The sequence below is a fragment of the Megachile rotundata genome, chromosome 7 (assembly GCF_050947335.1).
Source record: "Megachile rotundata isolate GNS110a chromosome 7, iyMegRotu1, whole genome shotgun sequence".
NCBI lineage: Eukaryota > Metazoa > Arthropoda > Insecta > Hymenoptera > Megachilidae > Megachile > Megachile rotundata.
This window is the reverse complement of record NC_134989.1, coordinates 3,444,142-3,472,038: the sequence shown is the minus strand read 5'-3', so window position 1 is coordinate 3,472,038 and position 27,897 is coordinate 3,444,142. Positions and strand designations below refer to the sequence as shown.

General features: G+C 34.6%; 1 protein-coding gene and 1 long non-coding RNA gene across 29 annotated transcripts in view; one reads left to right on the top strand and one right to left on the bottom strand.

Moving 5' to 3' along the window:
- The window catches only part of LOC100884044 (rap guanine nucleotide exchange factor 2), a 302,494-nt gene that overhangs the window by 11,040 nt on the left and 263,557 nt on the right, over positions 1-27,897 (bottom strand). For 6 of the 23 annotated variants that reach the window (XM_012293190.2, XM_012293218.2, XM_012293187.2 and 3 more), the window contains 15 exons: positions 16,616-16,714; positions 9,926-10,138; positions 9,473-9,825; positions 8,918-9,379; positions 8,541-8,833; positions 8,173-8,467; positions 7,809-8,043; positions 7,430-7,734; positions 7,157-7,341; positions 6,867-7,078; positions 6,558-6,789; positions 6,181-6,495; positions 5,668-5,985; positions 4,572-4,688; positions 2,483-2,650 (listed from right to left, as the gene is read on the bottom strand). In XM_012293190.2, coding sequence (XP_012148580.1) covers positions 2,483-2,650; positions 4,572-4,688; positions 5,668-5,985; positions 6,181-6,495; positions 6,558-6,789; positions 6,867-7,078; positions 7,157-7,341; positions 7,430-7,734; positions 7,809-8,043; positions 8,173-8,467; positions 8,541-8,833; positions 8,918-9,379; positions 9,473-9,825; positions 9,926-10,138; positions 16,616-16,714 — 3,802 coding nt within the window. Of the gene's footprint in view, positions 1-1,476; positions 1,938-2,482; positions 2,651-4,571; positions 4,774-5,667; positions 5,986-6,180; positions 6,496-6,557; positions 6,790-6,866; positions 7,079-7,156; positions 7,342-7,429; positions 7,735-7,808; positions 8,044-8,172; positions 8,468-8,540; positions 8,834-8,917; positions 9,380-9,472; positions 9,826-9,925; positions 10,139-10,651; positions 10,989-11,301; positions 11,612-16,615; positions 16,715-24,805; positions 25,294-26,767; positions 27,024-27,897 lie in introns of those variants that run through there. The other 17 variants (XM_012293196.2, XM_012293198.2, XM_012293210.2 and 14 more) reach the window with 13 other exon arrangements.
- Positions 1-27,897, top strand: part of LOC143264811 (uncharacterized) — a 264,256-nt gene that overhangs the window by 161,876 nt on the left and 74,483 nt on the right. For 4 of the 6 annotated variants that reach the window (XR_013038769.1, XR_013038771.1, XR_013038767.1 and 1 more), the window contains exons 3-4: positions 1,417-1,478; positions 1,895-2,485. This is a non-coding gene — a long non-coding RNA (uncharacterized LOC143264811). Of the gene's footprint in view, positions 1-1,416; positions 1,479-1,894; positions 2,486-27,897 lie in introns of those variants that run through there. The other 2 variants (XR_013038766.1, XR_013038768.1) reach the window with 2 other exon arrangements.

Below are 27,897 nucleotides of genomic sequence, written 5' to 3'. Positions count from 1 at the left end.
TAATTAAAATTAATTAATTCAGAGATACTGATTTCAAGCTACTGCCTAAACTTTCAAATTAAATTAATGGAAAAATATTTCCAAATAAATAAATAAATTGGAAATAAAATGATAAATAATCTATTGAAAATTTATTTCGATCTAATTGACTCAGATAATGCTGTTTTTTAACTCTCTTATTTCGTGTACTTATTCAGTGTTTAAAACGAATATGGGGTATATGTATATACATAGAGTGTCTCACAACTAGTGTAGGTCCCTGAAATGGGGGGTAGCTAACATGATTCTGTACAAGATTTCCCTTTGCAAAAATAGAGTTTGAAGCTTCGTTTTTGAATTATTAAGGAAAAACACGGACAGAATAACGTCAACAACCTCCATTTCAGGGACCGACACTACTTGTGAAACATCCTGTATACAGCAAACAGAATACGTATTTCATTATTTATGAAATTCGTTTTTAATATTTTAGTAATACTAAGTTTTTCAAGAATACTTGCACCAGGGCTTGATTAATGGATAATTAAAGGGGGTTGCAGATATTAGCCCCCCTTTTCAAAAAACTTTATTCTAATTCTATTTACGTCAGAGAAGTAAATTTATTAGTCTTTCCTTTTTAAGGGTATTTCGAAAATGAAATATCTCCAGATCCCTTAAATTTTAAGAGCTTCGAAATTTTTAAGATTTGTAAATTTGAAATTCCTATAATCAAAGATGTGATAATTTTAAATATTAGAAGTTGACAATTTGAAATTTTTATATATATAAATTTCTAACTTTAAAGATTTGCAAGTTTAAGAATTGCTGAGTTTGAAAGTTTGCAGTTTTAAAAGTTTCTGAATTTGAAAGTTTGCAAATTTTTATATTTATCATTCCGAAATCTGAAAGCTAAAACATTTCTAAATTTGAATGTTCAATAACCCAGGAGCTTTGAAAAATGTAAAGACTACATAGAAAATATTTAGCTGTAGCGGTTTCACTCCCACGCTCATCGCCACTAGACGGCGCATAGGATCGAGACCTAGACTTTCTCGCTAATACTCAAAGAGCCTTCCTATTCATACAGGGTGTCCGCGCCAAAGTGTTACAGCGTGATATCTCATGAACTATTGATGTCACGAAAAACTGCTTATATGGAAATTGCAGGGTAAAAGAGGCCCTATGTTTTGGCGGAAGCAAAATTTTTTTATTGTTATTAGTGTAAAAGATATGATGGTGAAGTTTCGTTTTTTAAATGGAACTATATATTTTTTTTTCGATCAGGCGATAGTGCTTTTCAAGACGAAATTATCAAGGGCTTATGTACTCACCCGATTTTTATTAATTTTCGAGATATAACGCTTAGAAATTTACTGATTTTCAGCAGAAACGTCACGATTTGAGTAGTAAGTCATAAAATCGGTCTTATTGTTGCAGTAAGTGCCGCGGATTTGACTCTGCCTGCCGAAACTGATAGCCGAGGATCTACGGTCCCAACGGTAAGTCCAAAGAGTACGAAACGGAAAGAATTGTCCATTACACTCTAAGTTTTCCGCATCGAGGATGATGGACAATTCTTTCCATATTGTTCCTGTCCATCCCTTCCTCACATATCCGCGTCTAAGGCAAGGGCCTGCTAGAACGCCTTACTGATGAGTCCACTAGCAGGTCCCGGACGAAACGTTCTCCCTCTCCTTTACTTTTCCTAGCCCTCCTACATAGCTACCTGAATCGCCAAAAGGCAATTAAAAATTTACATTCTAATTCATATACTGTATATCAAAAATATGAAAATTTTTATGACTAATATAATCAATCCTAGTTCTTTTAAATCGATTTATTCATCGATCCTATTACACAGTTATTAATATAGAATGAACACAAGAAAATAACGGTACTCGTCGTACTCATTCAGAATCTCAAGAGAGACGAACGGGTTCTAAGAGGCAACACTCGTTCTACACCGGCAAAGTTCAGCCCAAGAAAAGGAAAGCAGAGAAAACCAGTTAATACACCCTGAAAAGAAGCCTTCGTTTTCCGTTAATCCTAAGAAAACGCGGTACACGGTGAACAAGATCGATGCAACACACTTCATAACACACACACGGCATACGGCAAGCAAGGATAACGATACTCACGTGGTTATTAGCGTGCATACGCCAATTCTTCGAGCAAGCGATTAATACAGATTAAGCTCAATGCATCGCTGTACACGAATACACCTCAAACTTTAACACATTGTTTCCGGGGAACAAACAACGTGTTTTATTAATCACCTTCGAATACACCAAATCGATTAAAATTTCATTCAAACTTTTCCGACTATCTACACTCCATCACCAACAACGTTTTTATTTGACATCATGCAATAATTGAAAAATTTCATATCTTTCTATTCCGGAAACAATGTGATCATAGTGAACAGTTCTACGAAAAAAGATAGATCACACAGGCCAATTGCAGGAAAGAAACTCAAAGACGGGCAAGACAATCGCGGACTCACCTTGAGGATTTTGGGGTTGGTGATGGTGATGATCGTAATAATGTTGGTGGTGATGGTGGTGGTGGTGATGATGATTGTGGTTGTGATTCTGGTTGTGGTTGGCAGGAAGCGGAGGTAACACTGCTACCGCGTGAGGGAACGGAGGTGCACCACCTCTCAAAACAGACCCTGCACCACACACAGGCCACATACGAAATGTCTTTTTACAAAATGTACAATTTCGCGCCATTTTATTATTATTATTATCGTTCTAATTTATTTTTCATCCAATAATTCACGCCGTGTTCTGACTAAACAAGCAAAAACGTTCAAGGGTAACAGCATTCGTTTGTGCTCGTTTAGGCGACCAGCAGAGTTAAATACTCAATTACGATAAATAACCAACTCCAAATGAATATTCGTGGATTCGAATGTCCAAGAAACCAGTTTACAAGTGCCCAGTACAGTGAATCGAATTGGAACATAGATTGAATCATGTAGAATCAAAATTTGTTGGATTTAAACGTGTCAACCCGTCTAATTAAAATGTGTGTAACCAAGTCGCATTAAATTCGAATCCATAGAACCGAAAATTGAGTGGCATCAAATTGAAACACGTTAAATTGAATCGAACTGAATCGAATTGAATTGAAATACGCCGAATTAAATGACGCGGAACTGAATAGATTCAAACTAGGAATTGAATCGAATCGAATGAAGGTAAATCGTATAGGATTGAACCGTAACAAATTGGATTATATGGAACTGAATGACATCGGTCTGAGTCATATTGAAACTGAATCATTTCAAGTCAAAGTGACTCGAATTGAACAGAATGAATGAATGAGCGAATTCTTTTTGTCGGAGTACTCGTTCACATTAAATATCGCACCGTAAAAATGACGACAATCGTTTGTAAGTGCGAAAAATCTTGTGTCCCTGAACGTGAAGGAATAAATGTCTTTCAGTGAGTATCGCGAGTGCAAAGATCGCGAAAATTGGGTCGATGTGTCGCTTATATAAATATCACCGTATGCGTATCATATGCATGAAATGCCCCTTACTGCGTAAAGAAGCGAGTCTCCGTGAAAAGCTTCAAGCGATAAATGTACTGAAAAAGCAATCGGAAGTCCGAGATAAAAGCGGCTATAAAGCACGTTTACCTACATTATCGGGCGCAACGCTCGGCTAAACGATTAAATGAATAAAGTAACCGGGGAGGATGATAAAAAAGAGCAAAGAAGAGGATGATGTATATATATAAAATCAGCAGCTCAAGTTCCATCGGAGTTTCCACGGCTAACCATAGACAAGAAAGATAATGAAGATGAGTGGCCATGGGACATACGTGTTTTCTTTTATCGACGCTCGAATCTAAAAGGATGTCCGGTAGTGAGAATAGGAATAAACATAATTAAAAATTAATGAAAAAATTGTTCAATAGGATTACTCGCGTGTGTGTGTTGTGATCGTCCAAAACACGTACAACAAATATCACACCGTTCCAATGAATCATTCTCTTTTACTAACTACCAATAATAATGTCACACACTACTTGGATACTTTTCCTTTTTACCAAAATAAAAACAGAGACTCAACTTTTAACACTCAATCGTATTCACGACACGTGAAATTTCCACCGTATTTATTGCATCTATACAGAATGTATACTTTTATGATTAATCACCATAGTTCAAGCAGTCTTAATGATTTACAAAAGAAACGTTTTGAATAAAAGTTATCCAGCCTCTACTTAATTAATTACGTTCTAAAAATATATACAAAGACCAAATTTCTTATGGACTAATTAACTTATTCGAAATATTTCTTTGATATTTGTACAAGAGCTTGAAAAATCGTGGTTAATGTTACATGGATACGTCCTGCATGAACAATGTGGAGCATTCACGTTATACACATGGTCATAGAAAGTACAAGTTATGAAAAGCAAAGTTTATGGTCGGACCACTCCAGATTCTTGTTCTTTGCTTCTACCTTCTAGTCTACGGTTTACGGGTCGGGCAAAAAAAGGAATAGAAGAGAGGTAATGAGCACGAGCTTGGTGAATTGTTTTCTTTTGCTGATGTTTCTCTGGTTCTCGTTTACGTACCTTGCATGGCGGAGTGGCGTCTTTGCGGTGGCGGTGGACTACCACCAGCTTCTACGCTGCTCCCACTGTGGCTGTCCAGCTGTGTACTGTGACCACTGTCACTGCTCGTCACTGAACCTACGCACACGTCCCCAAGACACTTCTATCACTACACATTCTAGCCCAGTTCTCGCCCTGCTGCTCCCGCTAAACTGCTAATCATCTAACAAAGGTTAGTCGTGTTCATTTGGACACGTGAATTCCGTAGCTCACACACACACTCTCTCTTTTTCTCCTTTCCTTTCATGCTTGAAACTCAACGAGAACATCAATTGTCGATTTAATCACGATTAACAATCTCGCTCGCACAGCGTTTGTTTTTCGATGCACGCCTACTAGGAACATTCTTCTGTAAGCGACTAGAACAGCTACTTCGAGCAAAGAAGCGGTCAAAATCAGATTAATTATTACTGTGATTGCAAAAATACCGGTTCCTGAAAAGGTAAATTCTGTTCAATCTATCCGAATTATTTCCTATAATTTATTTAGCGATTTGGACTTGACAGATTATCAAAATTTCGAGGCTACAGGTTGTTTAAAAAAGAATCTGAATGTCCTTGTCAAGTGGAATCGTACAAGAGGATGTCATTCACGCATCCGTATGTCCCATGGTGAGTGATTTAAGTTGAAGCTAGACGTTCTTCGCCTTAGGATTTAGAACCATGGCACGTATAAAAACACGGAACGATAATATATTGATCGAAAAAGAAGCGCGAGCTACGATAATCGGCGTACAAGATGCGTGTAAAATGGATAGAAGCTAAATATAAACATGGAACATTTATGAATTGCGTAAACGGCTGTGCAGCGTGCATATAAAATGAAAGTTTCTTATATTTGCGAAACCTGACCAGTGTGTACGGTCACGAGCAATGAAAGGTGCACACGATGGTACTTCACGAGATGTGTCTGTTGTTTTGTATCGCGAGATAAGAAGCACTTGAAATTAACGATGAAAAAGAAACACCGTTATCGGTAATAGTTAACACGTTATAATCACGTTGGTCGACAGCATCTCGTTTCGAACCATTTTACGCGTCGAGATTGATCAACTTACCGCTGGTCAACGTTTTTCTTAACGGCTGAAGATTGCTCAGGCTGGTTACACTACTACTTTCAGCACTGAGATCGACAGGTGGTGGTAAACTGGAAGGAGTATCGCTATGGGATCGCTCATGCATAGGAACTCGGCTACCAGATCCTACTCTCCTAGGTGCACCAGGACTAGGCTCCAGTCCGCTGGAATGCAACGCTAATCCTGGCACTGGAAGCGGTGGTGGACAATGTTTAGGTTGGTATGGACGAGTTTTGTGAGGATCGGAGAGCGCCAACATTTTTCGTACCGCCTGTGGCGATGCTGCTCCGAACTTTGTGCCTAAACGTACAAGTTACAATTAGTTTCATTCTATAACAACTAATATTTATAAAATGTGTAAATGAGTTCCCGCAGTCTAAATTAACACACTAACTTATTTTCAATAAATTTAGTAGACAGTTTTGATATTTAGTGCCTTCTTTGTTCTACGGTATCGCGGGAACTTATACACTCAGCAATATAAAATAAATTTACCTTGTATACTCTTTCTACCTTCGCTCGTGCTACTGGCACTGCTAGTGGTTGATAAAGTAGGAGAAGGATGCCTTCTTCCTCTGCTTGTACTAAGAGGTACCGCAGCAGCTACTGCAACAGCTCCTGCATGAGGTTCACACTCCACGGAAAGAGCGTGTAACCGCTCCTCATCCGTGATAACTTTCATATTAGCGAGATATGCTTTCACTCTTCGAACCATCTGCGCCTCCTCGAACATTTTCTTCGGATTTGGCGCTGCGGTCGACTTTTTTCGTCTTTTCACTGTTGCTGTTTGTCCTCCTGGACATTGCAACACTGTTAGTAAAAACGAAATGTCACAATTCTTGCTCTGTTTCTACAAATTCGAATTGTATTACCTTGATTCCCCGTAGTCATTTGATTTAAGGCGACCATAGCTGAACTGGGTGGTTGACCACCCCTTTCTAACATTATAGACAAGTCGTAAGGCGAGGAACACATGTTCGTCAACGTTCTCACTTCTTTCGCGATCATTCGTAATTTTTCAAAATTTACCAAGCTTTCTACCCTGGAATCATTTCCCAGATGTATGAACGTCAGGTCTTTCTTCACTACTGGATAAAATGGAATCTGAAAGAAAATGAAACACGATGTTTTATTACACTACTCAATAACTGGATAATTTGTACAAGAAAGTATTAACTTACTATGGGAGGTTGTGTTTGTTCAGATGCCACCAATTGCCGGTATTTACTCATGTTGCGGCTGGGATCCATTAATTCCTGTAGATCGCTAAAGAGCCTCTGATATTTACTTGGCAGTTTTTCCCAAGATGCTCGCAATCTTGAGACGGCTCCATGTCCCAAACCGGACACAATTGCAAACATTGAATTGAAATTTTTACACTCTTTACATTGTCCTGTTTACAAATGAAAACATGAAAAAGTGTATTGCAAAAATGTGTACATTTAAATGACTCATAAGTAACAAAACTCACGAGCTATTTTTATGAACTGTTTTATTATTTTACTACGTCGAACAAGATTGTGCTCAGAACAAACTTCTGTCACAACCCAAAACATTTCTCTGTTGACTAGTTCCGCAAACTGCCTAAGCATAGGTACTCCGTATCTGCTTTTCAGCTCAAACAAATCATCCACGTATTCCGTAGATTCAATTTGCCTAATAACAACATTTGCATGAATATACTCTTACTTACAAAATAAATAATAGCATGAAAAGAGACATTCATGATAAGCATTCAATTTACCTGAATATACTAAAATCTTGTAAAGTTAGCTGAATGGCAACTTCAACTGCATTCAATTGCAAAAAATGAACCTGAGATTCACGGATCAATTCAGGTGCTTGTTCGTCCGCTACGAGAGTCTCCGAAATACCATTGGTTTTTAAATAATATCGAGAACTCAAGCCAATTCGTTCCGCGAGATTCTGTAATTGATCCGGTAACCTACGTTGTTTAATCATACCCCCTTCTCCGACGCTAACTTCTGCTAAAGAAAAATTCGAACTGCTCTCGGTTATACCAAATTCTTGGAGAGCTAGCATAACCACCTAAAAACGATATAGTAGCATATAAATAGAAATTTTTAGTAAGGTACATATTGTCTTGTGTCAAATGTATTTACCTCGTGCGCTGTTGTTTCTTTGTGAATAAGAAGATATTTACAAGTTTGATCGGCTTTATAAACTTTTAAAACGTGTTCAGGGTAGTCAGGCGCCCTTAAGTCATCGTAGCAATACAACGACGTAAGATCAGGATTACTTTTGGAGTGATAAAGGTTTGTTGTAGTCTGTGCAAGTCCTGTTGTTCCCGGTGGTGTGTGAGGAGGTGCGAGGGGATCATCTACATGTACACCATCGCTGTAAAAAAGAATAGCACTATTTAGAAATTTAAATTTATGAATTTCAATTTACTTATTATTAGAATGTAATTTAAATACATTCTAATGTTCAGAAATTTAATAATAGAATTGTACTTATAATACTTACTTAATAGTATTCTTTGGCAGTATATTCATCTTCATTAGAGCTTTCTGTAATCTTCTTTTCGGTCCAAGGGTCATGAATCCTTTATGTTCCTTTTTAGCGTCTTTACACGGAGAAACATTTGAATCGGGAATTAATAATGGAACACCGCCCACCAGAGGATTTACTGGAGTTATCGGATCCACGTGCGTAGACAACCTTGCACGCGGATCAGTTTGTAGTCTTGAAATCTCAGGTTTATTTGCTCTTCCACGCGGCCTCGGCGAATCGTCTGGCATCTGAAGCATTTCTTTAAACGCTACAACAGTAATTTATTGCTCGTATAAAAAGAGTAACGTACACGATTCTTAATTTTAAAAGGTGGCACATACCAAGTAAATTGGATTTAACAGTTATACTGAGATGAGTGGATCCTCTTAAAATTTCGAGAGCCCTGGCATGACTCACATGCTCAAAGCTTTGTCCGTTTACTTCTAAAATCTGATCGCCTCGTTTTAAACCGACGTCTTCAGCTTTCGATTTTTTATCAACTTTTGAAATAAAAATACCAAAACCCCTTTCATATCCCCCTAAAATACTAAAATGCAAGATATCATCTCTGGAAGGCCTTGCTAATGTTACATTCCGCGTCCTCGCTTTTGCAGCACACGCGATATTTAATAATCTGTAATGATTTAACGATATTTCAATTATATTGTGTCGTAGTAGATGTAAAATTCGAGGAGAGTAAAGTGAAAATAAGATATACCTTTGCTGGCCTTGCATTTTCTCTCGCTCCAATCCAGCTTCAAAAGCTTCTAAAAATTCCATCATGGCCGGATCAGTTTCAAAGTCCGTAAAATGATTGTTTACCCAAAGAAGTACTACGCGAGCAACTCTGTCTCTAACTTGTGCTTGATCAAACCACTCTAACAATTGACTTGCAACTAATAAAGGACTATCAATAAATGTTCGATGAGTTAATAAGAAATCTTCTATATAAGTGGGGTCGGTAATACTGTTTTCTTCAATAAGTTGTAACATTAAACGTTCGGGAGTTCCACGAATCACTACATGACCTCTTCGTGCTCCACCATCCAAAGCACCCCTTAACTCAGTTACCAAAATCACTCTCCCGTTTTCTTCGTGCCTCCTGGTGTTCTCTTCCCCTTGATGTTGAATTCTAAAGTAATCCGCTTGTGTAACGCATACAAACTGGCAGTCGTCGCATCTAGAAAAGAAAAAATGGATTCTCTCAACATATCTCTCATATTAAATAATAAGAACTTTGATAAATAATGAAAATCTTCGACACTACACTTACTTTGTTCTCATGACACCTCTATGCAAAAGCCTTTCCATAGTTGGCAAGATTCCAAAACTGTCACCAAGGTGCAATTGTTCAATTTCTCCATTACTATGCTCAATCTCCACTGCGCCATTAATGAGTACGCTCCAACTGTCCAATTCTTCGCCATCATTTAAAACTATCATACCAGCACGTTCTACCACAGCAAACACCATTACAGCGCACAGCGCTCTTCTTACTGCCAAAGTCATATTTGTGAAGGCCTTCAATTGTTGCGTGAATTCTAACAGTGTCTCTATATCATCCTCAGTTCTTTCCATAGGATCTTTCTCTAAACATTCTCTGACAGGATCGCGAACAGTCAAACTCTGAAAAATTGACAATACCAATGACAGTTAATTTTACCACATTAAATTGTGGGAGTAATTGTATTAACACAATTTATATAGAATTAAAGAGTGTCCTTACATCCATACTCTCTGCAAGATCTTCCTCTTCATCGCTATCCACAATGGATTCAACAAGCCCTGACAGATCAACATCATCTGCATCAGCATCCAATGAACTTTGAACGGATGTCATTGTGTCTGATCCACTGTATGCCGAACTCGTGTCACTTGAATGGCTGCTTCTATTGGATTTTTGGTAGAGCTCTGGCCTGCCTGTCAGGCCTTGAGAAAACTGTAAATCAGAAATAGGTTTCCTAGTTAATTATATGTTACAATAAATACATATTATTCAATAGGAGCAACCAATATTGTTAAGTTTTAATGGAATATTTCATATAATGCAGTCTTAGATTTTTTTATACAAATTTAATGTGTATGTTCTTGAAACTGAAATGTCATGAAATAGAAAAATACACAAATATGCTCTAATATGGTTATAGCAAAAATATGAAATGTATAAGATATGATAATAATACTTCTATTAATTTAAAACTACTGTTTAGTTACAAAATGAAAAGCATAAATTGTAAGAGTAAATATTATATGCAAATGTAAAAATGTAACTCAATAGTATATCAGTATCAAACATGTACTGATAAAGGTGGGCGACATGTTAAAATGCAAACACTGTTATAGCTTTCACATTATGTTTCACTATTTTTTTATAACTATATAATAAGCAATATTTCAAATATCATTTAAACAGAGCAGTAATACAAAAAAGTAATAATTTGAAATCACTCACTATTTTGTAAATAAATTTGTTTATATTATTAGTTTGTGATTTGAAGAAAAAATTCTTCAAGTGTAATGGGTACATATCCATGCCGAATGAATTTTAATACAAATCAAGAAATTCTTCGTCATGAGGTATCGACATGATCTTGAATATAAACAAAAGCATGGTGCAATGCCAAGGCAAAATATCAATGCACCGTTCGATTTAGTGCTGTTAAAAAAATTCTACAGCAACGAGAAACGATCTATCATCCATAGATCGACATCGATCTGTCAATCGTCAGTAGGAAGCTGCAAGGAACGGGATCAAGAAACATGTAGGACAAAAACACGGTGCTTTACGAGCGTCGCTCGTTCACGGAATAGTACCAGGAATGGGCGTGATGGAGACAGCTCTACTCGCAAGTTAGGTTAGGTTGCCAGACATGACATCACGCACGCAACATCGAGCGGCCAGCAAACACGCACGGAGGGAAAGAGACAGAAATACGTGGCACGTATGTATGTCTAAACAAAAACATCGTGACATCTGTCATCCCACGGTAATAAGTGGCGATCGTTCACGGTGACGAGCCGTTTACGGGAAATCTCGGCAACGAGAGAAGTGTTACGGTAAAGCAAGGCCATTTTGAGCCGCGGGAGATCGTTCAGACTCACTTGGTACATGCCGCAGGCGTCCATCCTATCCTTGCTAATAGCACTTGCACGACTGGCTCTCTCTTCCGCGTCCGATCACGAGACAAAATGCGAAAAAGGAACACCGTTCGACCACATTTTCTCTTCCCCGAGGAATTTCGATCGAACTTGACCAACTCGTACCGCCCGTTCGCGAGTGCATATGCGACGGTATTATAATAAGCGAGACGTGACCCTCTTTGTGTGCGTTTACGAAGCTCGTGGCGCGTCTAGTGTGCCCCGTGTCGTGGGCCGTCAGCTTAGCCGAGTAGCGGACATAGGACTGCCTCTTGTCCCTCCCCCACCCTTCGTCCAGCCACCGGCGTTCCCTTCGAAAGCATACGGTCACGTGACCCAAACGAGAGACGAGCTTCAGGTCCGTCGCAACAGGGGGGCGCGCGTTGGGGGGCCCACCTGTAGCTTCTGACCGTGCCACCAACAAAACACTTCTCTCGATGACGCGACGAAAATGCTCCTCGAAATTTTTCGCTGCGGCCTGCTTTGCACCGAGTTAATAGTCAATTATCGACCGCGTACTGCTTCTGTATCTAATTTGGTGTAACGCATGCTTTTAATATCGAACACGATACAGAGTCGAATCTATAGCTGTGCTGGAAAGGGGCAATTTGTTAGAGATACGCAGTATGGGTCCAACACGTTGATAGGTCACTGGATTATTTTCAATGGATTGGTTTAAATATCAAGGTTAAGTTGAATTGTAAAAAGTTTACAAATACTAGAGAAATTGTTTTTTTAAATTTGCATTATAAGCTAGTGGATCACGGGTGGACTAAGAGACTTTAAAATTTTCGAGTTTTGTGACAATAAGATTTTGCGATTTTTTGATTTTGGATTCTCGGGTCTTTGAACAGTTATGTTTGGGCCATACAATTATGGGTTCTTGAAATCTGTCATTTTCAGTAGTTTAGGACTATAAGTCTGGAGTTTTGAAATTTTGAGAGTTTAGGATATGTAAATTTGTTCATTTTATGATTTAAGACTTGGGAATTTCGAAATTCTACTTTCTCTGGAGTCTGAAATTTGAAAACCTTCTCGAACTAAGTGTTTGCAATTTTTTAACTTTCAGTCCTAAGGATTGCAAGATTGTTGAAGTCTAAAATTTCTAGATCTTACTATTGTAAAAATAAAGAATTTTTTAATTCTAGGACTTTGAAATTTCTCATTTCTGAAAATTCTACTTTAAAAGTATAGAACTTGAAAACTTTCAGATGTGATTTTTGAAATTTGGACCCAGGTACCTTAGAAATATTCAATTCATAATGAAAATAAATGTTTACGCTGGTTTCTATTCATATAAATTTTAGAGGGCCTGTCTTCATATATATCTTTACTTAAGATAAACTTATTTGTTTAACAAGAATAAAACAAAGAACCATGATAAACATCTAATAAAATTAACATATCGACAAAGATATCTTTATTTTACCATGTAAATTATAAATTAATCTTAGGATTTCACTATTCTTGTGAGGGTGGATACCTCCTATCTGCACTCATCACTATTATAACACACTTCCCTCTACTACAGTAAAATTCATTAAACAATTTTCAATTATTTTACCAAATTATAAACCAGCAACAATTCTTCCACTAAAAAAGAGAAACGGAAATAGAATGCAAATTATCGAAAGGAAACAGTGTAATTCGATGGAACTTGACAGATAATACAATTTTCCATGAATATTAATCGCGTATTACCAAGGACAACCGGTTGCTTGCATCGTAGTAGCAATCCATCAAACGCAACTGCGAAGATCTGTTATATAAAATTTCTTCGGATGCAACAGTGTATCGACGATGTGAAGATGAGAGGCTTAAAGGACGATGTTGTGAAACGAGCTTAAGGAGTCGACGGTCGGTCAATCGTCAGTCGGTAAACGATCGAGAGAGATGGAGGATACACGGAGAAGAGAGTACCGGTCTGCTCAAAGCATCCAAAGCAGCGGATAGTAACTGCTCAAAGGCCACTGGCCGACCCGACGGATGATTTATACGACCCGTTATGTCGTGCTCATGTCTCACTTTTCCTTTTGTCCCAGCGTCCACAGACTTTCCAAATTGCTTCTCCCATTCAGTTTCTTCCTACTCGACCGGGACAGACACTGGCATACCAGTGCATACCACCAATGTGCATTCCGGAGACTCTTTAGGGGAGAGCCACTCTAATGTAGATCATCTTGCTGGCACGCTGCGCCTTAACGAACTTTCGATCCGGAGAAAGGCGTTTTAAAACTTTTTCCAACGGAAAATGGAACGTCACTGAAGACTTGTTTAAGGTGGCTCCAGCACAAACATACTTTATTGTAAAACTTGTTTAAAATTAAATTGCATACTTGGCTAATGCGATGAACTGGCCGCTACTTAAAATTTAACGTGATGGAACAGTTATTTTTATTTTTGTCTATTTTCATCATTTCTATTTTATCAGATGAAATTTGCGAATCTTCAAATAGAAGTTTAAGCTTTAAAAAATTCTTAATTTCAAAATTTTTAAATTTACAAATTTACTAATCTCCCAATTTTTAAATTTTAAAGTTTTCAAACAGAAATTAGAAATTTTCAAAGTCAAAAAATTCTCAATTTCTAAATTACAAAATTTCCCACACTTTCCAATATTTAAAATATTCAAATCATCAAATTTCCAAATTCCCAATTTTTCAAACTCATCTATTTTCCAAAATATTCTCAATTTTCTACACTTATCAATAATATAAAATTTCTTAAATTTAAAAACTTCTCAACTATTTAATTTTTTCAATTTTTCAAATTTGCGATATACAAAGTATTCAAATCTTCAAATTTTCTAATTTCCCCAAATTCCCAAATTTCCTTCAGTTTCACAAGTTTTTTAAACAAAAAAAGTTGTATAATCTTCATATTTAAAATTATATTTGAATTATATTTGAAAGAATAAAAGGTAGACACAAAAGTAGACAGAAAGAAATACCAAAGTGCAAATAACATCTGTAGAACAACGAGACAGGAATGTTCGTAAGACAGGAAAAAATGATTTTCTTCGACAAGAATAGCCAGGTAAATCGCATCCAGTATTACGTTCCATTTTCCAGACGTTGGAAAACCTTTTTCTCGCTTCGCGACGATCGCTATTTACTCTTCCAGCCAGGAAATTCTCTGTCTGTACGCGTCGAGGCAAATAAGAAAATTCACGGACTGATAAAACTTCACTTCATGGAGGACGGGTGTACATTTGAAATGCATGAGAAAGCGTGCAACGAGAGAAAAAGCTGCCTCAAAACTTTGCCACTCGTTGCATTCGACGCGCGGTTCTCCACCCTTCTTTTTTATTTTTATTCACTCTTTTGACGTCCTTTCTGATCAACGGAAACACGTGGATGTCCCGTCCACGCCTTTAACCGATCTATGACATCAAACTTTCTTTCAACGATGTGTACGATGACGCAAGATGAATGATCGTGAACCGTAACGAACAAGATGATAAGCAAAAGTGCATATGCTTCGATCTAGCCATAGATAACGGCTATAAATCTCTATCATATTATGGATGATGTTGAATGCTACGACTATCGATTCTGATCGGACAAAACAAAACGTGTGAGCATGCGAGCACTTATGTTACCTTGCAATTGAGAAGTGATGGAATGGAAATCAAAAGAATAATCTTAGTTTCTCCGATTTTTTATATTTTTGTGTTTATATGTATATATTCAAATTTTCAAAATATTAGATTTCTTAATTTTCAACTTTTCAATATGTATATCAAGAGTTTCAAATGTATAAATTTTCCACAGAAATTTCTAAATTTTTAAAATTTCAAAACCTCAAATCTCTAAATTTCTAAATTGCTACATTTTCATTTACTAAATTTTCTAATCACTAATATTTTAACTTTCAATTACCTACTTTTCCCAATCATTTTTAATTATCTAAATTTCCTGTTCTCCAGATGTACGTTTTTTCTATAATCTCAAATTTCCACTCTCTAAATTTTCAAACTTTTAAATTTCAAATCACTAAAGTTCTAAATTTCCCATTACTTAAATTTTTAAATTTTTAATTTTTTAAACTGCAAATATTTTTAATTTTCTGCTTCCAAAATTCAAATTTTCTATATTTTCAATTTCCTAAATTTTCAATTTTCTAGGTTTCCATGATCCTACATTTCTAAATCTTCAAATCATTCATTTTTAAAAATGACACATTTTCTTATTTTAAGTTTGCTAAATTGCAAACATTCTAAATTTTCAATTTCCTAAATTTTGCATCCTCTGTATTTCTGTTCTTTGAAATTTTCAGTTCTCCAAATTTCTAAATCTCTAAATTTCCATATTATCCAATCTCCAAATTAAAATTGTTTAATTATCTATTTAAATAACACTGAATATAAAATTAACTAGAATCTAGTGTTAAAATGCAAACATTATTTCCTAAATGACAAACCCTTAATTTTGTTTTTTGTAACTACTTTATAGATTTTATTGAAATTTACATCTGAAACATTACTTTAACAAACGCTAAATACGAATTTTTCTCTTTGTAAGGAAACATACACATTCTTTGACAGAATTATTTTTTGACTTCCTTACAATTATTGCCAAACGTAATGAGATTCCTGAAATGATTCGATTTGCATTTGTTTGTTTGTTATCCTATAGATCGCAATTTTGTGTCTTTTGACATCAAATTAGGGAGAGATTCGTGAGACATCTCAAACTTGCTGTGTAAATTTTGCCGAGGATCTAATGACAGGCACCTGTCGTCATCGACATCGATCATCGTCGAATCGATAAAAAACTGAGTTTTGATATCGTATTCGATAATTTCAAACAAGTTTAATCGTTTGGAATGACTTAAAAATCTCTACATCTCATTTTTGTTTATATGTTTACGTACTCTAAATTTTGAATACAGATTCGAGTTCACGTGAATAACCTGGTCCGTAGACCCACTAGTATGTGCAAAGTTTGCATCCTAATATCAATCAAACTCATCGATTGTTAATACTCCCTTATTATTAGAAGTAGTTATATTTACAGAGGAATGTAATAGTTGTCACTATTACATCTATTTTTAGTGTGTAGTTCATCTTTAGTACATTCAAAAAAGGTTCCTATTACTAAAGACCACTATTACATTCAAAAAAGGTTGCTACGACTAAAGGTCACTATTACATTCAATAAATGTTAGACCCAAACTTATAAACGCTTGGAAATTCAGGTCGAAAGACGAAGTACACACTGAAAATGTGTTCTTGGCTATTCTCAAACGACAGAATGGTTTGAAAATAGATGTTTACCGTGTCATCGAAGACCAGGTTAACCTGCCGATGGTCGGTTATGGGATGAGGGTGCGGCGGTCGATGCATCCTTCCTCCATGCACTTCCGGATAGTCGATCTGCAAAACGAAAGAAAAAAACGAAATTTAATTATAACGATTGACATACATGTCTTCCTTCATGACAGCGACGTTCGTATCGTATGCGTAAATCACGTACTATCGGTAATCTGATTCGTACAGCTGAATGTTCCGGTTTTGTGTTAACCTTTCACCTTTTATAACACGCAGAACACTGCAGTCGACACGGAGATTAAAAATATAGGAATTGTTCGATATGCACTTGGTAGGCTAAGATGCTTGAATAACTTTCAGACATTTGTTCGGGAAACTTTCTTTAACTTCAGGAAAGATAGGAACGTGCTGGTTCACACGGTGATCGATGGTGATTAGGCTAATTGCGTTATTTTAAACCGAGTGAGGTGTCGCGTCTGGTAACGAAAATCGACTTTCGAACGATGATAGGATAAACTTTTTACTTTCTTGAGAAGTATCTTCGATAAAATGGTTTGAATAATTGAGAAAAAATTTCAAACTAGAATAATGTTCCTAAATCCTGAGATCCAGTGACAGATAGGGTAAAACTCTAGAATCTGAAAGTTAAAAAATTCCAAAGTCTAAAAAATCAGAATTTCTAAAATTTTAGAATTTTAAAATTAAAAACTTTTATAATTAAAATTAGAAATTCTGAAATTCTGTAATTACAAAGTTATAAAATTCTAGGATTATGTAACTCTGAAATTTTGTAATTTCAAAATATTCAATTCCAGGATTCCAAATTCATAATCCTACAATTCTATAATTGAATAGTTCTAAAATCCAAGATTCCAAATTCATAATCCTACAATTCTACAATTCAACAGTTCTAAAATCTAAAATCCAAAAATCTCAAAATCTCATAGTTTTAAAAATCGGAAACTTTCAAGGTTCCAAAGTCCTCGTTTCCTATATTTTCATAATTCGAAGGATTGAAAGTTCCAAAGTACCAAAACCTTAAAAGAGTACCAAAAAATTCAAATTTTCTAAATTTGAAAATTGTAAGGCATCAATTCACCAAAATACCAAATTTCAAGGTTCAAAAACTACAGAGTTATCTGAATTGCAACAAAATCGTAGGATCAAAGTTGATGCAAACAAATGCAAATTATAAAAACTTCAAACATAATTTATTCTTCTGATTCTAAGCATTGCGAGCTGTGGCTTTCCAAAATTGCTACTTTTGGCATCTCCTACAATTGTGTAAGGTTTAAACGGAAACGATGGTTTCAAAGTTGTAATGACCCTCCTCAACAAGATCCAATTAACACTTCGAAAAATATTGAAATCAATCTATCGAGCATTGCGCGCGATTGTTTCGCACGGGCAGACAAAACTTTCGCATTCGAACAATATATCATCGCTAACGAAAGGTGTTTCAATAATTTCCGGCGGTGTTGAGCAGAATATTTTGTCGCGACATGCGCCACGGTTTCGCACCGGTGGTCCCGAATCGAATCAGCGCATCGTCGACCGATGGAAATTCAGCTTTCGTCACGAAAATTGGCTAAATACTCGTTTCTCTAACAATCGAGTCGCGAGGGAGCGGTTCTGTGAATGGCGAGTATAATCGGTGTATCTACCGGAAGTCCGGCCTACGAGTTCCGGCCCGAGGCGCGCACGCTCATCTCGTTGTCTCTTACACGTTTTTTTTCTTCCTTTTATTGTTCATGCACATTGTTCGACAACGAGCTGCATTGCCTGTTGACCGAAAAAAAAAAACGAGACAGGCAACCAAGAGTTGACGCAGCTGCGGAAAGTTGAGCACATCTGCAGGTGCAAGCGGATTAGATTATCAACGCTATGTGCTCCCTTGTGGAACGCGTTGTATGATTGTTTGCGGAAGCGGATCGTTCGCTCGTAGAGAATTTTCGGAATCTGGAAAACTGGAAATTTGGGCACTCGAGAATTTAGCAATTTAGGAATTCGGAGAGTTAATGTAGGAATTTGGATGGTTGGAAATAGAGGAGTGTGGAAATTTGATGAGATCGAATATTTTGAAATTTGAGGTGCACGAAATTTAGGAAATTAAAAAATTGGGGAATTGGAAATTTGGTAAATTCAGAACTTAGGAATTTGAGAATTTTGTAATTTCAGATATGTGGAAAGTCGGACAGTTTGAAATGTGGGGAATTAGAAATTTTGTTGAGAATTTGGAAATATTTAAATTTAGAGATTCCGAAATTTAGGAATCTGGAAGTTTGAAAATTTTCATTTTGAAAATTTAGAAATTTTAAACTCGAAAATGTGAGAAACTTCGAAATCTAGAAAATTTCTAAATATCTAGGTTTATAATTTTGCAAATTTGTGTATTTGTATATTGGTATATTGGTATATTTGTGAATTTCCATATGCGTACATTTATATATACGTATATTCGTATATTTGTAAACCCATATACTAATAAATTTGTATACTTGTGAATTCGTAAATTTGTAAGTTTATAAATTTGTAATTTTTAAATCACCATATTTCCAAATTTCAAAATCCAAAGAAAGCACATATGAATCTTTATATTCTTAAATTTCATCTGTCGAATCTCCTAAATCTGGAATTGTACATACCTACAATTTACAAATACAAAACTTCTAAGTTTAAGTATTTGTGTATTATTCTGTAATATTTGAAATTTGTACAATGCTAAAATCATTTTTGAATCCCATTTAGTTGAACAACATGGTAAATTACATTACTATAATTAACTTGTGTTTTTTAATTAAGGTAAAATATTTTGTAATAAATAACGAGGGACGCATGAAGATTCTTGAATGAAATTGTTCGTACGTAATATCATCTGGAAAAGTCGGTCAGACTTGTTTAATTAACGAATAACTTAGTAAATTTATCCAGGTATGTACGTGCACTGCGTCCGCATGCGACAGTGCCCCGTTCTTTTGAAAGTGAGTATTAAAATCCTTGACCATTTAAAAGCAGTTGTTAAAGCGCTCCGAGAATTCAAAACTTGCAACACGTTATCAAAAGTTTGTTCGTTCTTCGTTGAATCGGTGCAACGTTACACGCAGTATTTCAAATAGCTTACGAAGTCGGTAAGTCTACTGTTTTTTATATTAAACTTCGATTAAAATGAACTTTAACTCCTTTTAACTCTCAATTATCGCATTTGTACCCTTTAATTAATAGTGTTATTATCTAGATAGTTTTTTTAAATTGTTAGTTGGTATAAAGATTTGTTCATACGTTCCATTCACTCGATAGGCCAATAAAAAAATAATGGAACGAGTATTCTAATTATCGTTCACTCGACACAACTTGTTTTATCCAGCTAATTAATATTCTCCTTTATATCTACCTCATGCATAGCCTGAGCAACAACTTAACATTCAAATCTGGTTCAGGTGAAAGTGTGTTACACGTATCATTCCAGCTCTGGTAATTAAAACAGCTGATTCTATCCTTTTCAATTATTTATGGGGTTAGGCCACGTTAATTAGTTTAAAGAGTATCGCGCGTTTGAAAATCCATTTATAAATGACTGAATGATTGATGTGTACTGATTTTGTTTTGAGTTTTATTTTTAAGAAATAGAAATGGTGGTTTAGGGGGAACAGTCGTATAAGAAAAGTAGAAAGATTCATTCATACAAGGTAATGGATATCAGAAACATAGAAATTAAAAAAAATTAAGGAATGAAGGTATTAAGAAATTTAAGTATTTAGAAATTTTTTAATTTAGAAATTAAGAGATCAAAAACTTAAAAAATGAAGAAATGAAAGAATTAAAAAATTAAAGAATTCAGAAATTATGGAATCAAGAAATAAAAGAATTAAGAAATTAAGGAATTAAAAAACTGAAAAATTGAGAATTTGAGAAATTGAGAAACTACAATCCTAAGAAATTAAGAAATTAAAAAATATAGAAACTGCCGACATTCCCAAATTTTTTAATTCACGACTTTGAAAGTTTTCAAATTCTCAAATTTATGCATCCACAAATCCTCATATTCTCAAGATTCAAAATTAAAAAATCTAATCCTCAAATTTATAGATTTCCAAAATTCTAAAGTTTCAAAATTGCCAAATCCTCAAATTTCCAAAATTACAAAAAATTAAAAATCCCGAAAATCCATAAAATCGCCACGTTTCTAAACTCTAAATTCCAAAATCCATAAATCTTTAAATCCCCAAATCCTAGATTTCTAAATCCTTAAGTTTCCAAATCCCTAAACCCTTAAATATCTAAAATCCCAAAATACTAAAATCCTCAAAGTTCCGACTTTCTAAATCTCCAAATTGCAAAATTCTAAACCTGCAAGTCCTCAAATTTCCACAATCCCTAAACCATCATATTTCCAAATTCCCCAAATCCTCAAAATTCTTAAATTCCCAAATATTCTAAAAAAAAATATTGTTGGAATATCAACTGATAAAATTCACATTGCTCCCGATTGCCAACTTACCAGACACACATATTCTCATCTTTTCATCTTTATTATTTTGAAAAATTTTTGATAAAAAGTAACGTGTTCACCAAACGAAATTAAATTTCAAAGAATGCGTTAGCAATGTTTGATGAATTCTAGTCAAAGCGATTTCACGCGTTGAACAAACAACAGAATGGATCAGAAGGATCCAATATAAAACGAAAACTTTTCCACATTGTTAGACTGCATTTCTCAATGACCGTCGATTGAACGCGTAAATAAACGCGCAAAAAGGAATTAAAGTAGATCATGCTACGCTCTGTTTGTCGACACGCGAATCATAATCGCGAATCGTTCGCGAACTAACAGCCGGACAGTCGCGAAATGCAGCAACAACTCCAGTGACGCAACTTGTGAACCGCCAATACAGAAAATGTACATTCTCTTACGTAATGCGAAAATTATAAACAATCGGTTGACGTGGAACTGCAAACACAGCGTGTTTTTGCATTCCACTTTGCGAATCATGAGTGTTCGAATTCTTCTTCGTTATATGGACGATATGATTTGGCAATTCGATGCCCGTGACACTGTGGAACAGTTTGCTATAGAGTTAGGTGAATGCTTTTCACTAATGAGCGAATATGAAGTATGACGTAGGTATGTATAATATTTAAATAATAAGACAGTCATTTTTATCGATACATTTTAAATTTTCAAATCCCTAAATTTTTAGATGTCCAATCTTCTAAATTTTTAATTTCCAAAGACCCAAAATACCAAGTTCTAAATTTAAAAATTCTACATATTCAATTTTCCAAATTTCTACATTCTCACACTTCGAAGTTTATAACTTTCAATTTCCAAATTTCAAAAATTCTTAAATCTACGAGCTTCGAAATTTCTAAATTTCTAACTTCCAAATTCACAAACTCCACAACTTTCAACATTCGCAAAGTTCTAATGTTCAATTTTCTGAATTCCTTTTTCGCGAAATTTATAATTTTCAAGTTCTAAAATTTCAAAATCTCTAAACCTCCAAGTGTCCAAATCCCCAAGTCCTCTTCTTACGCCCAATAATCCGTAAAAATCGCCAAATCTTAAAAATTCCAAATCATCTTCTTATCTTCTACCATCATTAAATCCTCAAATTTCCAAACCCTCTTGTCCCCAAAAATCACCAAATCCTTAAATCCTCTTATATCCAAAAATCTTCAAATCGGTAAACCTCTAAGTCCTTCACAAACACATCATCTTTCCAAAACGCCCTAAAAACCAAGATATAAAACTAGAAATTACTAATACCTCTTTGGATTATCTAAATATTTCATTCAATAATTGCGAGCAAACAGAAAATTTCCATCCTTTATTTATTTATAGATGTATCAAAATACCTTACTCTCTTAAATAAGCGAACATAGAATTGCTCTAATCAATCAATAAATTGCAAATAAGATTCCGTTCCATTTCGATAGGAATTTTATGCGAGTACAGTTTATTTGACGAGGATGAATAGGTCGGAAAGACCCGTAAGTCACAATAATCATGATTAAGCACGGGAGAACCGTGCGAAAAGCTCTGGTCTCGCGTGGCAATAACGAACGAATCCTTCGATAATAAACGATTGTCTTCTCGCATTCCTTCCTCCTTTATCTTCCGCTCGTCCTCGTTATGTATTCACGATTTGCGTGGGTTCTTCGACTAAGCGTGGGCGAGCACATACACGCGTATACACATACAGTACGAGTGCGTGCAACGTAGGTTTCCTTTAGATAAGGACGCATATTCAAAGTTGACAGTTTTTATATTTCCAAATTTTCCAAATTTATAAAGAACCCCGCACACGTTATATCTGTAAAACTGGTCCCGGTCAAATTCGCTCAAATTTACATTTGTTGTATTCTACAGAGCGTCGATGATGTGTATAAGTATAGACGTAAAAATTCAAAAATATAAAGCATACGATGGCTTATTATTAGTGGAACTACAGATTCAAAAATCTTGTCTAAATTCAGAATGTAGTGGTATTAGTTTTATGTGAAAAATGTTAAATATTATAGAATGACAATTATATTTCAGATGGGTTGAAAATTTGATTTAGCTAAAAAAAGGAATTAAATTTGATAAAAAATAGTGAATTATTTACTGACAAATCTATTACTATATTATAACATATAAAAATGTTTTAAATGTGGAAAGTGTCATTTTTATAATTTCCTTTCTTTTGGATATAAAATGATCTAAATACTGTTTAATTAAAAAACTATAAAATATGTGAATTTTTTATATCATTTAAAATACGCTGCAAAGAATAACAGCAAAACTTATACAATTGTAATAGTACATAATTTACACCTAATTAATGAATTGAGTGTCATATTGTCAGTCTGAATAGAAGATTAGGTATCGAATCTCGAATGTATAGATTATCGGATCAAATTAAACAGACATAATGTGCAATCGAAATGATAAGAAATCAGGCGATCGGAAGATTTCCACAAATGCTGAAAAATCAATAATATTATTTGACCAATTTTTAAACACTCATGATATTCGCCTGTACGTTTCAATCAATAATCGATACAATCCCGTTTTAAAAATGTAGAGGCTTATGAATATTAACACATAACTATTTTCTGATACGTCTATCCTTATGACTGTTTTATGCAAATTGAACAAGTCGGTGCAATACTGTTTTTACTAGATAATTTATTTATAGCTTCAGTCTCTGCCAACCAATTTCTCATTTCTTAATTTTCTTAGTTTCTAGTAACCAACTTGTCATCATACTTCAAATTCAAAAATTTAGATATTGCGATATTTTCAAATTTATTGACTTTTCAATTTCAAATTCATGTGCTTTCTAATCTTTTAATTTAGAAATTCGGTAATTAGCTCTCAAGTTTTCTAATTCTCAAGATTTTAATCTTTCACACTCTTAAACTCTCAAAAGTTCTTAAACTCTTGAATTCCAAAACTCTTAAATTCTCAAACTCTCAAGTTAAAAAATTTTTAAAAACTAAAATTCTCAAATTCTTAAATTTACAAATTTAGAAAGTCTCTAATTTACGGAGCCTCTAATGTTTCAAATGTACCTAAACATTCAAATGTAAAAATGTTTATGTCTCCAATTTCTAAGATTCCAAAATTCTAGAATTAAAAAATACAAAAATTTATAAATATAAAAATGATCAAATACTGAAATCTTTAAATTTAGAAATTTTCGGTTCAATAAATTCTTAAATTAGCTAGTTTTCGAACGCTATATGGAAGCACCTTTTTCCATATAACCGATAGTGAAAATCTCCCGCAGTTACAACTGCATGCGTAGCAATGTTACGCAACTCTACTGTATCTAACGGTGTCCGCAAGATCTTATGAACGTAAATACTTATTCCTGCTTTAGAATAGCAAACCCTCCCGCAGTTGCAACTGCATGCGTATCGACATAACGCAAGTCTATTGTATCTAACGGTGTCCCCAAGATGCTACAAACGCAAATACCCATTCCTGTTTCAGCCACTTAACGAATATACCGTTGCTTAGGTTTGCGAATAAATTGAGTACTTAATTTGCGGCTGATAAATGCATCGTGGTCGGATCGTTTAGTAAAGCCCTGATAAGGATTATTTTCCGATTAGACTGCTTATTGAGAACCAGAGTGGCTCCGTTAAGATACGAGACCAGACGATCTATACAGCGACTTCCTTAATTACGAAACAAGTTCTTTTTACCTCGTTCGAGACGACCGATAAGGGCCTCGGTGTACCGGGCCAGCTTCTGGATAACGAACGACCTTTTCTCTTCCTCACGACCATCCGAGGTCGTCCAGTTCGATTCATGTGTTTCAACATCTTCGTGGATCAAGATTCTTCGTTTCTTGTTGGCTCGATCTTTTCCCTCACCATCTCACTCTGCACCTTTCAGCACACTTTTGTCCCTCATTCTCGTTTCTTTGTTCGTCACTTTCTCTCAAATTCAAACTCCTGTTACCACTGGATCACCAACAAAATTACTCTGTCGAAGAAACACCTTGATCCACCAAAAACATCCACGGTAGTTGGACAATTCAATTTCTCTTTGAGACTCACTTTTTTTTAATAACCACCACTACAATGCACTAATTGTTGCACTAGATTGCGACGCTTGGAACGGCAGTATCAATTGCGATCGATTATCCGATGCTTTCACATTTCTTCAAGTATAATAAGAAACTGAAGTTCTATTGAAAGGAAGAATAGTTTCACAATGGAGAATTTTACTAGTTTCGTTATGATTTTAGATGAATAGAAGATGTTTCAATTTGGTCCAATCCCTAAATTATTTGCAATGTTATTAAAAATAGTAAATGAAGAAAAGTATTAAAAGATGTGGTGACTTTCATATGGTTTTAGAAGATGCAGATAGCGATGTTAGAAGGTTTTATCGTACTTTTTAATAATAGTGAAAATAAGATGAAACACCCTGTATATTGTCAATATAATACTATCACATTCCTTAATGTTTAGTGACAGTAATGAAGTATTGACAACATTGTATTGACAAGATGTATTGATCTGAGCCTTGAAATGCTGATAACATAAATTGATGATTCGAGATTTGTGTTAGATACATGTACATCACACCTTGACCTCTTCAATTCATTCAAGATCTAATTCTAGTCTGAATTTAGAATTTCGGACTAATTAAAGTTTGAAATTTATTTGCATAATTGAACTAAGGATGACACTTATGTTAGATATACTGAGAATTAATAAGACTGACTTTCCACATTTTAAAATATTTAAATATCCTTAAATAGCAGTTATTTTACGTTATGTTATACTATTCGCTAAGTACAGTATACTTTTATTATTAAAAGGGGACATAAAAATTGTCAACATTTTTATTAATATTTTGTATTTCTGATTAAAATATGCTATATTTTAGTTTAAACATAAATGAAGTAAGTTGATAATTAGACTTAATATATTGTAGCAAAACCATTTACGATATTTATGCAATTACAGTAATCTTTCAAACTTTTTAATTCTCAAATTATCTCTAAATTTTTTAATTTTTAAATTGAAAATTCTTTCTTAAATTCTTTCTGAAATTCATAAATGCTCAAATTCCAAAACATGTAATATTCCAAGTTTGAAAACTCGCAAATATTTAAAATTGCAAATTTAAAAATTCGTGAATTAAAAAATTTATTGCTTTAAAAATTTCAAGCCTTGAATTGTAGAATTTCTAAATTTGAGAATTTACTAAGCATAAACAAAATGAAATTCCTGATTCTCTTAAATCGCCATTTGCCTAGAGAATATCTCTACAGTAGTCCTACCACAATCTCTATCTGTAGCCTATTAACTTTCATTTTCGTAGAAATTATAAATATAATTTACCACTTTTGACATAAGACTATCACTGTCAACATTCACAAAGCAAAACTCATCAAAACCTTCATAATTATTTATACTTAAAAGACAGGAACTTTTGCGTACCCCAAACATAATAAAACCTAATTCAATCTCAAATTACAATTCCTCCAAGCAAAGCAATTTTTCAAATACTTTCCACTACATATGTTTAATATTCAACTGATACGAAACATAACAAATGATTCATCACACATTACTTGAAAAAATGTTCACTACAAATTTACAATCGAGGATCACACATTTTTGTCAATTTTTCATCAAATATGTACATACTTAAATGCACAAACGGAGCTCACAGGAAAACACTGATCCTGAATAAGAAATGGCACACCGCGAAACGTCGCTAAGTTACAAAATAACGGAGACTGAATCACCGATAAAAAGCTTTATCGAGAACCGATCGCGGCCAGATAAAAATTGTAAATATATCTTTGGAGAGATTATGAGAGTAGAAAATTGTGAATCGTACAAGATGGCCTGCGTCCGAGATCGAACGCACGCACGGTCCCGAGCACATCGCGGGTCACGATAAACTGAATCGTTCACGATTCTTCAGGGCCAAAGAGTGACTCGACTGGTCGTCACGTGACTACGCACACAGTGACGTAGAAGAACACGACCACGATATCGCCCTGTCAGATCGTATGGGACACGTTAAATGGAACGGCTGTGATAGCGTTATCACTGTCTAATGGAGAACATTGACTATGACTTTTTACGATTTTCGATGAACCAACGTTCGAATCACCGAAATTTTACGAAAATTCAGTTGCACATGTGCCGAAATGATTTGCACGAGTTTCAATTTTACTATATTCGTCCGGAAACACCATATTTTAAGTTCTTTTTTATTATTTATTTATTAAATTGCATAATATACACATTTTTATTATATGATATTGTATTTAATATAATTATTGTTATATTATAGTTTATTTATTTATTATATTATAATTTGCTCATTTATTATGTTATAATTTATATATTTAGTATATTTATTTATGGTATTCTAACTTATTTATTTATTATGTTACAAATTATGCATTTAATATATTTACCCATTATATTGTAATTTATTTGTTTATTATAATATAATTTTTAATATATTATATAATATACTATATAATTTTTATTATATTGTAGAGTATAAAATATAATTTTTATTACTTTTTCTAAAGCAAGACTAACAAGGTTCTCATATGTGTAACAGAAATATAACTAACTGTGTTATAGATATCTATATTATTATTTATAATTTATAGTAACATGTATATTTGTCTGTACTTACTTTTGTCAGTATACATTTCGACTATGTTAATGTTACCTGATATTATCAATGTTTTCTTGGTTATTAAAGTTCCAAAATTTCAAGGTCCCAAGATTCGAAATACATAATGTGAAAA